Source organism: Pelobates fuscus, chromosome 12 (genome assembly GCF_036172605.1).
Source record: "Pelobates fuscus isolate aPelFus1 chromosome 12, aPelFus1.pri, whole genome shotgun sequence".
NCBI lineage: Eukaryota > Metazoa > Chordata > Amphibia > Anura > Pelobatidae > Pelobates > Pelobates fuscus.
This window is the reverse complement of record NC_086328.1, coordinates 10,625,348-10,642,453: the sequence shown is the minus strand read 5'-3', so window position 1 is coordinate 10,642,453 and position 17,106 is coordinate 10,625,348. Positions and strand designations below refer to the sequence as shown.

General features: G+C 49.0%; 1 protein-coding gene across 1 annotated transcript in view; it reads right to left on the bottom strand.

The window, feature by feature from the left end:
• Window positions 1-5,923: 5,923 nt before the first annotated feature.
• The window catches only part of MTHFSD (methenyltetrahydrofolate synthetase domain containing), a 29,860-nt gene continuing 18,677 nt past the window's right edge, over window positions 5,924-17,106 (bottom strand). Inside the window, exons 5-8 of the mRNA XM_063438689.1 lie at window positions 9,939-10,029; window positions 9,293-9,405; window positions 6,968-7,093; window positions 5,924-6,574 (exon numbers count right to left, since the gene is read on the bottom strand). Of these exons, the coding sequence (XP_063294759.1) occupies window positions 6,173-6,574; window positions 6,968-7,093; window positions 9,293-9,405; window positions 9,939-10,029 (732 nt within the window). The 3' untranslated portion in view covers window positions 5,924-6,172. The remainder of the gene's footprint in view (window positions 6,575-6,967; window positions 7,094-9,292; window positions 9,406-9,938; window positions 10,030-17,106) is intronic.

Below are 17,106 nucleotides of genomic sequence, written 5' to 3'. Positions count from 1 at the left end.
AATGTTCTTTAAATACTACAAGAAAATCAAATAAAGTATATATTATACTATACTATATACTATATATATTATAATATTCTATAAATATACTACGAGAAAGTAGAGTCATGTAAGACATGCAAATCAAGTAGCTGTAATGCAATGTTTAGCCAGTAGATGGCAACAGAGTCTTCTTTTATTTCTACTGAAATTGATTAGTGGCCATGCTTTTTATTCAGAGTAGCCCTTGCTGGCATGATTCTCCCCTGAAAACTGGATAGGAGCAGGGCCGGATTAACATAGAGGCTGATGGAGTTGCAGCTCCAGGCCCATGCCTATTGGAATAGGCCCATTAATTTTACTACTCTTCACATGCTCTTGCTTAAGTATGGAAACTTAAAGGGATACTTTAGTGCCAGGAATGCAAAGCTGTATTTCTCTGCCTCCCCACGTCCCTTGTGCCCCCCTCCCCTTCCCCCCTGGTAAATAAAAAAACCCTTTATCTACTAACCTTTTCCCAGCGCTGATGTCTCTCGGCGCTGGATCATTGCTCCGTCCCCTTCTCTGTCCCGCGACAGACAGGGTCTAATGCACGCTCATTAGACCTCCCCATAGGAAAGCATTGAGTCAACTGGCTGGTGTGGACTGGCTGACTAATATATATATATATATATATATATATATATATATATATATATATATATATATATACTGTATATATAAATAAAACAATTCTAAAGCCTGAAATTGACCATATAACTTTTCAAAACACCATAAAACCTGTACATGGGGGTACTGTTGTACTTGTGAGATTTTGCTTAACACAAAAATGAGTGTTTTAAAACAGCAAAATGTATCAGATGGTATGCCATGATGGGGTTCATTTTCATTCCTGGGCTGCCATGCAGAATGAACGGAAAAGGGGAAAGCCCTATATTTCACCCTGTCGTTTTCCAAAACCCCATAAAACAGTGATGGCGAACTTGTGGCACGCCGGGCCCTTTCTGTTGGCACGCGGCCATAGGTCCGCCATTAATGCAGAGTAGGCACCCGGCAGGTGCCTACTCTGCTTCCGGGTCGGGAGGCAGGGGGAGGGATCTGTGAAGCAGCTCCCCTGTCCTCCCGCGCGATGCTGTGTGGTAGCGTTGCCGAGCGTTACCATGGCAACGCTCCACACAGCATCGCACGGGAGGACAGGGGAGCTGCATCACAGATCCCTCCCCCTGCAGTGCTTACCACCACCGGACCACCAGGGATGGCTGTGTCCCCCCCCCCTACTTCATTAAAGGTAAGAAGGAGGGGGGGGGGATACTGACACACAGCACCCCTACCACCCCCAGCAGTACCTCTACCCATCACAGCATCACCCTACCCCCACAGCATCACCCTACCCCCCCCAGCAGTACCCCTACCCCCCACAGCATCACCCCTACCCCCCCCCCAGCATCGCCCCTACCCCCCAGCAGTACCCCTACCCCCCACAGCATCGCCCCTACCCCCCAGCAGTACCCCTACCCCATCAGAGGTACCCTTACCCCCCCACAGCACCCCTACCCCCCCCACAGCAGTACTACTACCCCCCAGCAGTACCCCTACCCCCCACAGCACCCCTACCCCCCCACACACTGTACCCCTACCCCCACACACAGTACCCCTACCCCCACACACAGTACCCCTACCCCCCACAGCACCACCCCTACCTCCCACAGCACCATTCCTACCTCCCACAGCACCATCCCTACCTCCCACAGCAGTACCCCTACCCCCCCATAGCACCCCTACCCCCCACAGCACCACTACCCCCCAGCAGCGCCCCTACCCCCCCACAGCACCCCTACCCCCCCACAGCACCCCTACCCCCCACACAGCACCCCTACCCCCCACACAGTACCCCTACCCCCCAGACCACCCCTACCCCCCACACAGCACAGCACCCCTCATACACAAACACACACAGCACCCCCCCCCAACCACACAGCACCTCACACCTCAATGCAGTATGTGTGTGTATTCAGCAGTCTGTGTGTGTGTGCGTATTCAGTAGTCTGTGTGTGTGTGCGTGTATTCAGCAGTCTGTGTGTGTGTGCGTGTATTCAGCAGTCTGTGTGTGTGTGCGTGTATTCAGCAGTCTGTGTGTGTATTCAGCGGACTGTGTGTGTGTGTTTATTCAGCGGACTGTGTGTGTGTGTATTCAGCAGTCTGTGTGTGTGTGTGTGTATTCAGCAGTCTGTGTGTGTGTATTCATCAGTCTCTGTATTCAGCAGTCTGTGTGTGTGTGTATTCAGTAGTCTGTGTGTGTGTGCGTGTATTCAGCAGTCTGTGTGTGTGTATTCAGCAGTCTGTGTGTGTGTATTGCATTTGTTGGAGATACTAATAAATATAAGTTTAATTTTATCTATTCATATCATTATTTAAAATTTGTATCATTGAACTCTCTGTGTTCTTTTAAAACAAAAGTTATTAGTTCGGACAACAGTACGAGTTGTTTTTTCTAAACTTAAACCTCAGTATTTGGGTTTAATTGCCGTGTTGGCACTTTAAGGAAAATAAAGTTGGCATGTATTGCGGTTTGGGCACTCGGGCTCAAAAAGGTTCGCCATCACTGTCCTAGTAGGAGCTTCCAGCTCCCTCATCAAGATGAAAGGAGGCAGATTGCAGTTTCCCCGTTAGAGGAGTACAAGGGCACTCTTGGAACCATAACCACTACAACACTCTGCAATGTTCGCACCAGCCCCAAGGAGGTCAGCAAAGATGCACCATCCATAGCAGATGTCTGCTGGGATGATATTTAGTCCCCCCCCCCCCCCCCCCATCATTGATCTTAGGATCTCCCAGTAGTAGGTGATTCACAAATCCCTGAGCTAGTTAATGACTGGGTTGAGAGATTGTCTCCATTGTACGTTTCAGTGAGTCAAATCTTTGTAAAAGATACATTGATTTGTTTCAAAGACCACGGGTGGGGGGGCGGGGCCAAGCTAGCAACCTGAGCAGTCGCATGTAAGCCGGGCTCCTGCCTTACTTGCCAACCTCAAGCAGATATTCGCCAAACTTGACAAATTAAGCAAACCGGGGCGCACTACCTGCTTCAGGAGTGACCTGGTGATCTTCCCGATACCTGTGTTGAACGCTTTGGTGACCGGGAGCCCAAGATGGACAGCTGCGGCCTACTGAGGATGAAAGCGGGGAGAGACGGCCGCTCTCCTCGCCTAAACATCAGAGGTACGGACCCACAAATGCCCTACCCCCCCCCCTGGACCGGGGGGGGTCATCCCGGTCCAACCCTGAGGGGAGGACTCTCTGCCCGGACCCCAGGGGTAGAACTCAACGGGCAGAGGGAAGCAGCGCAACCAGGCAACATGGCCGCCGCCACGTGTGCTCTGGGCATGGAGCAAACTGACCTCGAGGCCAGGCTGGATGCACTATTCACCAGGTTCTGGAGGACAATAGCTATCCGGGAGCAGAGGGCCAAGGCACACAACATCGCTACTATGGGACAGGCGAACCCCAGGCACAAGCGCACGCCTCCTCCTGCAATCGGGGCTCGCAAACGGCGCCGGGGACGGCACACTGAAAAAACTCGAAAGCCCAAACAACTAACACCGCCATTGGCGGCAACCCATCCACGCAAGTGCCCAGAGAAAAATAGCCTACCTGAGCGACTAACACGGCAAGCAGGGCCAATCAAGGACCGAACACGGATAAGGGACCCAGAGCGGACCACACCGCAACACCTCAACCGACGCCAACATGAGGCAAACCCCCGCCCGGGCATACCCCGGAGGCAACACAGCCACCTGCAGTACGTCGCCTCACACAGAATCCCCCACGCTAACAGATCAGCTCTACCGGTATGGGACTCTGACCTCGCCGCAACAAACACCTCCAGCGCCGCACAAAGTGGCTGGCAACGTCCCAGCATCCCACAGCACCCCAACAGCTTCAGGCTGCCAAGGTACAAACACTCCTCCAAGATGCAGCCCCAAACGAAGCCCAAGGACATGGTCATGAGAGACTCCCGGGACAGCCACCTAAAGTCACAGGCCCGCACACAGGCCTGGCATCCCTCATCCTGCCACATTAAAGCAGACCCAAGCCTGTACACGACCACACAACATAGGCCCCTGGGGGCGGCAGGGATCGGCTGACAGGCCACAAGAGCACACACGAAGAACACTGAGCTGTATAGAGAGACAACAGACGGAGCCAAGCTAAAACAGCATGATTATTTCTATATTTTCTGTTGATTTCTTTTGAACCTCAGTGGACTAGTCAACATCCTATGATACTTGCCTGATATAGCATAAAGATGTGTTCGCAACTGCAATAGCTGCACCCTATAGCACCGTATGCTGCAACATGTATATGCATTAATGTCCTAGCAGCACATTATACAGTATGTAATACCTGTGTCTATCGAACATGGTTGTATTTTAAAATTGTACACACGCCATATCAAGAACACAAACCACGTAACTACCCTAACTGCTAGATAAAACCAGCGTAACTGCATAGACGAGGGTGTATTGTGTGAAATGCATTTTTGTTCACGTTTTGCTTAATCTCTGTTACCCAGTTGATTTCTTTTGTTTCTCTGCTAGCACCATGTGATACTAGCCTATAGCAGATATGTCAGCATCGGCTGTAACAACACTACCCTATAGCATCGTACTTTCAATCAGCATACTCACCTTCATACTACCTAGCCTATCGCTTTGGGGTCTGGGGACACGTTATTTTCAGGATGCATACCACTGTTTAGATTGACATATCAGCCTAGTATGCTTCACTATTGCTAACCCCCATGTCAAGACTGCAACCTCACCTAGCGGAAGATCATAGGGAATACTAGCATGAACACGAGGGCGGGGTGTGAAGTTGCTTAATATGAGGACCCTTAATATGCCCCTGACAACAACCTACTACTGATTCTTGAGTATGTCCATAGCTCCCATTTAAGTATTTCGCCCCAACATACACGGGCCACTGAGCCCCATTACTCCTCTCTTACGCTTGTCGCTGAACTGATTGTATGTTCTGTTTGTTATAACAATATACCGTACCGCATGCTACCAAACCTATATCAGTCACGTTACTTAATTTCTTGTAACCACCACTCATGCCATTGTGACTCGCATTTGTTAACCTGTTGACCTACTCAGCATTACTCTATGTTTAAAGAAAAAAAAAGTGCTAATAATCTCAATGCTCCAACTGTTATGCTTGTTAATATGCTCGAGGAATGCTATTGGGGCACCACGAGCCTGTATGTTTTTTCACTTAAAGCACAATAAAAATAAAGAATTAAATAAAAAAAAAAAAGACCACGGGTGTTTTACCTCCCTGTGCCAAATAACACAATTTCTATCACTAAATGACCTGATAACATCTCTGGGAGTTTTTACAGAAGTCTGCGGCGGGCAAGAAAGGTGGAAGAAACCTTCAAGTGTAAATATTGTGAGGCAGGATGGAGGACAAAAATTGATCTGCATTGATTTGGGTTTGATCTTCAAACACATCAAATTGCTGTGGAAGAGTGTAATAGGTACATTGTCGTTTGTGAATGTTTGCATTCATAGTGGTGAACTTACTAATCCTGGAACCCGTTCCTCCACTGCCTGTCATGGTACAAAATTCATCCTTGATAGCGTCATTGTGTTGTCAAATAGATTGTGAATATCCTTTTGAAGTCTCTGTTTGGCACTGATCATTTTTAGATTATTAAAGCAGTTATACACTCCCATTTTCTAATTGTCAAAGTCTGTAAGTTTGATGGAAGTCGACTGTTCCGTTACCACATTCATATCTTTATATGTGCAACCAAGGGGTAATGTGTATTGTGCTACTATGTATATTCTCCTGGTGATACATACCCATAAACCAAGAGTAGAGCTGTATATTATACACATCAGAGCAAGTATAAGAACAAAGATAATGCACCATGACATTAAGCATTTAAAACGTGTAATGAACAAATAATTATTATTCTGCATAAAAAGGAGATTTCTGTACCGAAGAAAATTAAAAAAAAAAAATTAAAGTCAAACCTTTCACTGGCAAAAATTCACATTTCGTATATAAACTTCACAACTCCTCTCGAAATAACAAAGTATTTTATGTAGGGTGATATGTGTTGATATATTAGAGATTTGAGATATATATATATATATATTTTTTTTATTTAAATTTCCCTTAATTACTGCGTTTTGGAGTTTGACACTTTATTCTGCCTGGGTCTAGCCATATCCACCCATAGAGAATTACCACGGATTGTTAACCCTCGCAAGCTAGACAATGCCTGCCTCGCCTGGGCCACATCCATGTAATCAAGGAATGCTCTCTGATGATCTATCTGCCACTGGAGTCGTAAAGGTGGAGCCCCTTTCTCCTGTAAGATATCCTTAAACTCGTTGATTGTTGTAGTTGGGGGAATATTCCCTATATATAACGTATGCACGTCGCCCAAGTCACAGGCTTCCAATCTGGTGTGTAATTTGGGATCAAGACCTTTCTTTATGAAGACGTTTTTACCGGCCTCTTTTTCAATGGCTTGAAGTTTCTTTAAGATTGGAATTTTCGTCATCATCTCCCAGGTGATCTGCATGATAAAACAAGAGTTTAGCCACTGTGCAGTTAGCAATCCAATACACACATATCAATGTAAAGGCATTGTTCTAAAATCATCATAGGTGGAAACATAGACTGATTTTCCCGGGAAAGTCATCAGATCCATGGTTTAAACCCCAAACCAAGTCAGAGACGTGAAAGGCCCCATGTAAGCAATTGAATTCTAAAAACAGTTTGAAATATGTTCACAAGAGGGTGCCAGGAGACCACTTACACCATAACCACTACAGCAGGCTGATTAGGAATAAAGGTAATGCCTGCAAGGTGCAAATATAGAGATATTTGAGTAAGGACAGTAAGATAAATAGAACAATATGGCAGCATTAAATAGGGAACGAATTAGGTACTTCTATAGTAATCTCACCTTAGACCATATGATTCCTTCGGGCTTTGGACGCTTGCAGTCTGTTTTAATAACTCGAGTTGGTGTCAATATATAGTCCACAGTGAGGTCGTGCTCTCCCAGGAGATCCTCGGGAAAATCAAGCACCTTCAACACAATAAGGCAGACATGTCTAGTTTGATAACGTAAAATATAATCCTTCAGTAACTCCAACGTTCTCGGTGAGGAACAAGCAAAACTATGACTAAATAAACCAGGCATTTCACATAGACCTATACATGTTTTATTTCATAGTTAGCTAAGAATGTGCATCCAAATTGCAAAATGGGGAAATAATCTGACAGACTGAAAGCGCTTTGATCACACAGAGATTAATTTCTGAATCTGTATACTCCATCCAAAACTATTTGGTAACTGGGAAAAAAAAAGGTTTCAATTGAGTTCAAAGCTTAGAAATTCTCAAATTTGAAAAACTGAATAGCATGTTCAGAAATATAGGTTTCCTTAACTTTTTGCTGTAAACTTAAATCATTAATTATATCATGCCATGTACGAAGCTGAGGGATTAAGTGGATGTGCAAGGGGTTATTTATTTTAATCAAGTGGGACGGTGGCATCCTGCCCCGAGTTCCATTCCTTGCTTTAAGATAACTGGGTTGGGCCAAGCTCCCTGTTATTTCAGGGTTGGTGAGAATCACAACTTTGTTTTTAAGGAAATGTTTTTGTGTCAAATTTTTATTTTCGACGTGGAGGAATACACCACAGAGACTATCGACACGAGTTGGTAACACATTAGGGAACCTACGCAGAGGTAGAATATATACGTTTACAGATTAACAGCAAGCTCAAGAGTGAGTGGAGAAAACACAGGTCGTGCAACAGTATGTTGTCTGGTATTTGCACTAATTGTAAAGTTAGATTATGGTAAGTAACACAATAAAACATAAAATAAACATGCCATTTTTAGGATAGGCAACATTAATAGTGCATAAAACACACACACTTAAGATTCAGAATGCACCTATTGAGAAAAATAAATAATAACGAGCTTCAAAAGGTTGTTACCATTGGTAATTAGAAGTTTATCCCCCTGACTGCGGAGAGGCACACAAAGGCAAGTGAGCGCTATACTTTAAATCTTAAACCTATCATAAGTCTAAAAAACAAGAAATTGGGAGACAGTGTGTTGCTCTTCTCATAGCCCTCCATTGACTAAGATCAACTCACGCCACAGTTCGAAGACTGTTCCCAAAAAGATACACAGTTCGCATTAGCCATAGTACTCCACCAGCTTCGGGCCCCAGCAAGAACCTATATGCAATGTCCACTGATAAGGCTACCTTTGGCACCCCAATCAAAATTTAGAGTGAAGCTGTCGCTTGACAGTGTCAACTGTAGACCCTCCAAGGGTTTTGACCAGTCAAACGAGGTCCCCCTGAGGGCTCTCAGCCTTGGTTGGTGGCATTGTGCATTATCCCTCTTGGAGAGCTGGTACCAAAACAGAAAACAAATTCTTCCAAATTCTCTTAAGACGAGTAAACACCAGAGCCTTGGCCTCCATCTGAGGAAGGCCATCCAATCTTCGTTGTATATTTTGCAGTTAACTCAATGGTAGGGTGTGATCCCTTCTTGGTCATCTTGATGTTGTCTGCCTATGTTCCTCCAGAAAGCCGCTAACAGTTTGCCCAAGTCAGTGCTAGTATAAGGCAGGCCACAAGTTGCAGATGAGTGTCCGCCATCTTATTAAGGCTTGTACACTAGATATAGTATTGTTCAGACTTTGACACGGTCTCAGTGGTACCAGCGGTAATTGGGAAGACTCAAGAGTATGGTGCCGGGATAATCGTCACTGGCGGGGGGAGATGACATCAATGAGCTTACAGGCGGAAGTGGTATTCCCAGTAGCTTGTGTGCCCGAAATCACAGGTAGAAAGCTTTTAAAAAAGGAAAAAAGTAGCTATCCCACAGAGCTCACTCATAGTGCGACTGATCAGCATGGCTGTTGGCCCCGTCCCTTAATCACATTTTGTTTTATGGTATTTAAACGCCGGTAGCTTGGCAAAGGGACAGAATGCCTCAGGAACAGCTCAGGGATTCCGATTTGTGTTATTTTGAATGGCAGCTAATTAAGCTTTATTTAAGTTGGGCACTGCTAAATTATGTTGATTTTACCCTTCAGAATGCCCCATATTACAAAACGGTCCTTTAGATAATAGAATATCCCTAATTAATTAACATAAGTTTAATTAATAAATGAATATGCAGGGTTGGGGGATGCATTCCAGAGACTGCTATTATGTAATAACATGGTAACTGTAATAACAGGAGGAGGAAGTTGAAACTTACTTGACAATCATGAACTATAGTGACCACAACAGTGTCTTCTGTAACCGCTTCCATCGCCATCATCATGGCATGCTCCAAGTCAGCAAATCCTTCTCCTTTTCCAATTCTCCAACCTGAATAACATAACCTCAAGTGAGAAACGGGCATTGACAGCGGGGCGCTCGATGCATTGACAGCGGGCTGCTCCCGGCATTGACAGCGGGGCGCACCCGGCATTGACAGCGGGGCGCTCCCGGCATTGACAGCGGGGCGCTCCCGGCATTGACAGCGGGGCGCTCCCGGCATTGACAGCGGGGCGCTCCCGGCATTGACAGCGGGGCGCTCCCGGCATTGACAGCGGGGCGCTCCCGGCATTGACAGCGGGGCGCTCCCGGCATTGACAGCGGGGCGCTCCCGGCATTGACAGCGGGGAGCTCCCGGCATTGACAGCGGGGAGCTCCCGGCATTGACAGCGGGGAGCTCCCGGCATTGACAGCGGGGAGCTCCCGGCATTGACAGCGGTGCGCTCCATGTTTTGATGCTCTGGACTTCTCCAGTGAGGGGCAATGTAAAAACATGTATTCCGGCTGCAGTGGTTCTGACAGCTTGTACTATTAGTATGATAAATTTGTCACCCATTTAGAACATGTATGTATTTATTTTTTACCTTTTTCAGACACAGCCACGGAGCCCACTACCACCAGGTCCACAGATATTCTGTCATCCAAACTCACAGGGACACTGTGCTCTTTCACTCCCTGCAAATGGAATTAATGTTCTTTAAATACAAGAAAATCAAATAAAGCGTGAAATTAAAATCAAGAAGCTGTAATGCAGTGTTTAGCCAGTAGATGGCAGCAGACAGTATTCCCAGCAACCGGATCCTCCTCCAATGACCACCACTGGCTACAGGAGGAGGAATGTCAGGGAGAATGGGCTGAGGGCATTGCAGCCATTGGTTGTCTGTAACCAGCATGCTAACAGACATCCATGATGCACAGAATTGACATTAGCCAGCCAAGAACACTTGTAGAGTTACACCTCTGGCAGCAAAAGGCTATATCTCAGTATGTGTAGCATGTCACTATGAAAAGGTGCGCATACAATCTACAAGCACCATAACCACTTCAAATAACTGAGGTGGTCAAGGTGCTTAGAGTAACCCTTTAACAGGAATGGAGGGCACAAAGTGAAGTTGCTGTAATATAGTGGTGAGTTCAAAAAAAAAAAAAAATTTAATGCAGAGCTCCACTGAGTAGGAGTGTGACATGAGGCACAGAGATGGAACAGTTACATGAAGGTATTTACAGCTGGGAGGAGGGGAGGGTAGAGTAGCCATGTGTTATACAATTGAAAAGTTTAGCAACCAAATCTATCACCCAAAATATTAATAACTGTCTACATGAAATATTGGTCAGAAACATGAAATGACAATAATACAAACTGCATGCACAGACAATTACAGTGGCAAACTACAGGTTAACAATGGTAACAATTCTACAGTGACACATGATACGATGGTAGCAATGCAAGAATAAAGGAGGTGGCGTATCTTTCAAGCTTCAGTCAATTAAGAGAGATGCAGTGGTCTGGTAAAGCGGAAAACAAACGTGGACTGCAACTCCCACTAATAACACGCATTAGCCCTTTTAAACTTAGAGGGTTGTACTGATTTTACAACAATTATAAATAAGACAGTTGCAAGGCTATTGATATTCTCATTGTTTTTTACCTCATCATTATGCTGGGCCCTAGGATCAAGTCATTTGACTCAATGTGTGTCAAATATTGATTAGCTCATATTGAATATTTTAACTATATAAGAATCAAAAGTTTCTAACCCCCCCGGCACTCCTCCTACTTCCTTCATCTCTCTTTCCTACTTTCACTTAGGCCCTCGTTCTTGCAGAAGGCCCACTATATACAAATATAGCATCCATAAGCGTAGAACGCACACAGAAGCTCACAAAAGCTTCCTCATATGGCATTCAATGTCACAAGACATGATAGCAAGTAGTGGGGTGGGGAAAGATGGATGGAAGGACGTTGACAACAGAAGGGAGGGGAAGGTGCAAGAAATAGCTCAACCACCACATTTACACTGGAGCACACCACCCAAGGTAGTAAACCTACGCCATTCAACAACCCCACCATCTACGACCAGGACAACATTCAACTTGTGAATCAATGACACATCTATGAAGTTGGCCTGAGTTAATAGACCTTCTTAAATGACAAGCTTATTGGGCTGACTCAACTATTGCCTTGACCCGCATATACTCTAGCCTTGTACCACTGTTATGTTATTTCTTGAACATATAGGCCTGACCACAAGCCCAGTTGCAAACCCTTGTCATCAAATAATGTCATTTAAATGTTAAGTACTACAAAATCTGTGCCACTGTCTCATGCCATGTCCAAGTTTCTTCACTGTTATCATGGTTTCCCTATGCGGTCGTGGCATCGTGAACCCTTGTATTATTTTGTGCACAGAAAAAATAAAGAATTTAAAAATTAAAAAAAAAAAAAATGTTCTTACCTACCAAGAAACTCATTCACTTCAAACTTTCCCGGCTCTGGGAAAGAGACTTGAATAGAAAAATGTCAACAGTAGAATGGATACATTCTTAGACAACAGTCTTCTAATGCAAAAACAGTTCAAGATTTTGAATAGACTTTATCTAGTCCCCAGTCTGCTGGCCAAAAGGAATCAGTGTTCCTTAGGAGATTTGCTGGAGATATAAGTCAGGAAGAGGTGACTTTTTGCATACCTGTTGGTTTTGTCCCCGATTAAATTACTTTGGAAACATTTGGACTATGAGATTCAAGGGATCACTGAAACAGTACTACCACTCACTCACTCTCAGAAATATTTTTGCTACATTTTGATTCGGGTACCTTTTTTTTTTTTTTTAATTCTGTATTTTTTGTTGTGCAGGTAAGTACATCATATAAACAAACGCCACGACAGCGTGCGCGTAGTATGCAGGTGAATCAGTGGTGTGAGTACATGCACAATTTTTGTGATAATTGAACAGGCTTAACATGAGTGTACATAACTTACGGTATATATGTTGAGTTGAACACAAAATACACTAGGGTTATGCCAGGTAAGTCTAGCTGAGGTGAGTAGCATATAAGGTTAACCACGAGCTCGGGTAAACAGGCTAAAACAAGTTTTGTCTGACAATGCAAAGGCATCAGGCGTTATCAAGGCATACTGGGTAGGCTGAACTTAATACCGTCAGACAAAATATGATTCCAATGTAACACGTTAATCTTAATCTAGTTTGTTCTGTCGCTTAATATCTGCCGGGTACTAGTTCTAGGGATGGAGCATGTTTAAGAGGTAATTTGTGGGTTGTGGATTGAAATAGCATGCCCACACCGAGCTTAGATGCATCAGCAGCTGCGGGAGGGGAAGCTGTCGGTGAGGCCGGTGTGCTCTGGGATGTTTGCCTCCTAGGGAGGTATCTCGCCTTGATCAATCTGGCTAGTGTTTCCCAGTGTGTACGAGCTAAGCTCTAGACATGCTGTGGGAGAAAAGTAATGAGCACTACATTTCAACAGTGGGGAATAGTTTCACTGCAAAAGGGATGTTTAGGCAGTCATATCTTATGGATTAAGACCTTCAGGCTCGTCTCACACAGGTAATATTGCATATTTGCCATCAGTAGTTATGTGTAGAGAGTAGCATTTTATATAAACTGGCATATAAACATAAGAGTTGGTAAATTAAAATTAAAAGTTCCCCTGTAATCAAGCCCGTTCGGCACTGAGAGCCGGCTGTGCTCCAAGGGCTCTTTGCTCTTCGTGTGGGGCTGCTTATCCGATGCCCATTAATGGCGGGCTGCTAGGACTGAGACACCCAAGTCCATCACTCCATACGGCAGGTGGCCACCAGCCCCGAATGCCTGTGAGCTCCCATCCCGTCCCGGCCGTCGAGCAACTCAGTTCAGATATCTGGCTAGGGCCTCTGAGTCCTCTCTGGGCTCCTGGTCTGCGCTGCCAGGTGGGAATCACCCGACGGAGCGGCTTAGTCAAGTGTTTTCCGCTTTCCCCAGGGCGCCTAGCCGGCAAGTAGCGGCGGGACGGCAAGGCAGTCTTACTGTGATGTTGTGTTGTTCTCCTCTCCGGTGCCTTGTAAGACCTCCGATGTGACTTTCGGCATGGCGGGTGCGCTCCGGTGTCGGATCTGCGGACAGCAGTTTCAGCTGCAATCTTCTGTGTAGCAGGTAAGTCCTAGGGGGTTGGTCTGCGTTCCAAACGCCTCCAGAAGTCTTGACAGATTTGATTAAATCGGGCCTCAAAGCTCTTTTTCCATGCTTGGATGCAGTGGCGTCGCTAGGGGGGGGCAGAGGGGGCCATGGCCCCCCCTACATCATGCTGTGCCCCCCCTTGTGTGTGTGTGTGTGTACTCAGCCTCCCTACCACCCTCAGCCTCCCTACCACCCTCAGCCTCCCTACCACCCTCAGCCTCCCTACCACCCTCAGCCTCCCTACCACCCTCAGCCTCACCACCCTCAGCCTCACCACCCTCAGCCTCACCACCCTCAGCCTCACCACCCTCAGCCTCCCTAGCAACTTCAGCCTCACCAGCCTCCCCACCCTCCCCAATACCCTCAGCCTCACCACCCTCCCCAATACCCTCAGCCTCAGCACCCCCTCACCACCCTCAGCCTCAGCACCCCCTCACCACCCTCAGCCTCACCACCCCACCAGCCTCACCACCCCACCACCCTCAGCATCACCCTCCCTCACCACCCTCAGCATCACCACCTCACCATCCTCAGCATAACCCCCCTCACCATCCTCAGCATAACCCCCCTCACCATCCTCAGCATCACCCCAACCACCCGCAGCATCACCCCCTCACCATCCTCAGCCTCACTCCTCACCACCCTCAGCATCACCCCCCACCCCCCTCAGCCTCACCCCCCACAGCCTCACCCCTCACCCCCCTCAGCCTCACCCCTCACAGCCTCACCCCTCACCCCCCTCAGCCTCACCCCTCACCCCCCTCAGCCTCACCCCTCACCCCCCTCAGCCTCACCCCTCACCACCCTCAGCATCAACCCCCCACCCCCCTCACCACCCTCAGCCTCACCCCCCTCACCACCCTCAGCCTCACCATCAACCCCCCTCCTTCTCACATCACATCACCCCCCTCCTTCTCACATCACATCACCCCCCTCCTTCTCACATCACCCCCCTCCTTCTCACATCACCCCCCTCCTTCTCACATCACATCACCCCCCCTTCTCACATCACATCACCCCCTCCTTCTCACATCACATCACCCCCTCCTTCTCACATCACATCACCCCCTCACTCTCACATCACATCACCCCCTCTCACTCTCACATCACCCCCTGCTCACTCTCACATCAACCCCCGCTCACTCTCACATCAACCCCCGCTCACTCTCACATCAACCCCCGCTCACTCAGCCTCCCTACCACCCTCAGCCTCACCACCCTCAGCCTCACCACCCTCAGCCTCACCACCCTCAGCCTCCCTAGCAACTTCAGCCTCACCAGCCTCCCCACCCTCCCCAATACCCTCAGCCTCACCACCCTCCCCACCACCCTCAGCCTCAGCACCCCCTCACCACCCTCAGCCTCAGCACCCCCCCACCACCCTCAGCATCACCCTCCCTCACCACCCTCCCCACCACCCTCAGCCTCAGCACCCCCTCACCACCCTCAGCCTCACCACCCCACCACCCTCAGCATCACCCTCCCTCACCACCCTCAGCATCACCACCTCACCATCCTCAGCATAACCCCCCTCACCATCCTCAGCATCACCCCAACCACCCGCAGCATCACCCCCTCACCATCCTCAGCATCACCCCCCACCCCCCTCAGCCTCACTCCTCACCACCCTCAGCCTCACTCCTCACCACCCTCAGCCTCACTCCTCACCACCCTCAGCCTCACTCCTCACCCCCCTCAGCCTCACCCCCCACCCCCCTCAGCCTCACCCCCCACCCCCCTCAGCCTCACCCCCCACCCCCCTCAGCCTCACCCCTCACCCCCCTCACCACCCTCAGCATCAACCCCCCTCCTTCTCACATCACATAACCCCCCTCCTTCTCACATCACATCACCCCCTCCTTCTCACATCACCCCCCTCCTTCTCACATCACCCCCCTCCTTCTCACATCACCCCCCTCCTTCTCACATCACCCCCCTCCTTCTCACATCACCCCCCTCCTTCTCACATCACCCCCCTCCTTCTCACATCACCCCCCTCCTTCTCACATCACCCCCCTCCTTCTCACATCACCCCCCTCCTTCTCACATCACCCCCCTCCTTCTCACATCACCCCCCTCCTTCTCACATCACCCCCCTCCTTCTCACATCACCCCCCTCCTTCTCACATCACCCCCCTCCTTCTCACATCACCCCCCTCCTTCTCACATCACCCCCCTCCTTCTCACATCACCCCCCTCCTTCTCACATCACATCACCCCCCCTTCTCACATCAACCCCCGCTCACTCTCACATCAACCCCCGCTCACTCTCACATCAACCCCCGCTCACTCTCACATCAACCCCCGCTCACTCAGCCTCCCTACCACCCTCAGCCTCACCACCCTCAGCCTCACCACCCTCAGCCTCACCACCCTCAGCCTCCCTAGCAACTTCAGCCTCACCAGCCTCCCCACCCTCCCCAATACCCTCAGCCTCACCACCCTCCCCACCACCCTCAGCCTCAGCACCCCCTCACCACCCTCAGCCTCAGCACCCCCTCACCACCCTCAGCCTCAGCACCCCCTCACCACCCTCAGCCTCACCACCCCACCACCCTCAGCATCACCCTCCCTCACCACCCTCAGCATCACCACCTCACCATCCTCAGCATAACCCCCCTCACCATCCTCAGCATCACCCCAACCACCCGCAGCATCACCCCCTCACCATCCTCAGCATCACCCCCCACCCCTCTCAGCCTCACTCCTCACCACCCTCAGCCTCACTCCTCACCACCCTCAGCCTCACTCCTCACCACCCTCAGCCTCACTCCTCACCACCCTCAGCCTCACCCAACACCCCCCTCAGCCTCACCCCTCACCCCCCTCAGCCTCACCCCTCACCCCCCTCACCACCCTCAGCCTCACCCCCCTCACCATCAACCCCCCTCCTTCTCACATCACATCACCCCCCTCCTTCTCACATCACATCACCCCCCTCCTTCTCACATCACCCCCTCCTTCTCACATCACCCCCTCCTTCTCACATCACCCATCACCCCCCTCCTTCTCACATCACCCCCTCCTTCTCACATCACCCCCCTCCTTCTCACATCACCCCCTCCTTCTCACATCACCCCCCTCCTTCTCACATCACCCCCCTCCTTCTCACATCACCCCCCTCCTTCTCACATCACCCCCCTCCTTCTCACATCACCCCCTCCTTCTCACATCACCCCCTCCTTCTCACATCACCCCCTCCTTCTCACATCACCCCCCTCCTTCTCACATCACCCCCTCCTTCTCACATCACCCCCCTCCTTCTCACATCACCCCCCTCCTTCTCACATCACCCCCCTCCTTCTCACATCACCCCCCTCCTTCTCACATCACCCCCCTCCTTCTCACATCACCCCCCTCCTTCTCACATCACCCCCCTCCTTCTCACATCACCCCCCTCCTTCTCACATCACCCCCCTCCTTCTCACATCACATCACCCCCCCTTCTCACATCACATCACCCCCCCTTCTCACATCACATCACCCCCTCACTCTCACATCAACCCCCGCTCACTCTCACATCAACCCCCGCTCACTCTCACATCAACCCCCGCTCACTCTCACATCAACCCCCGC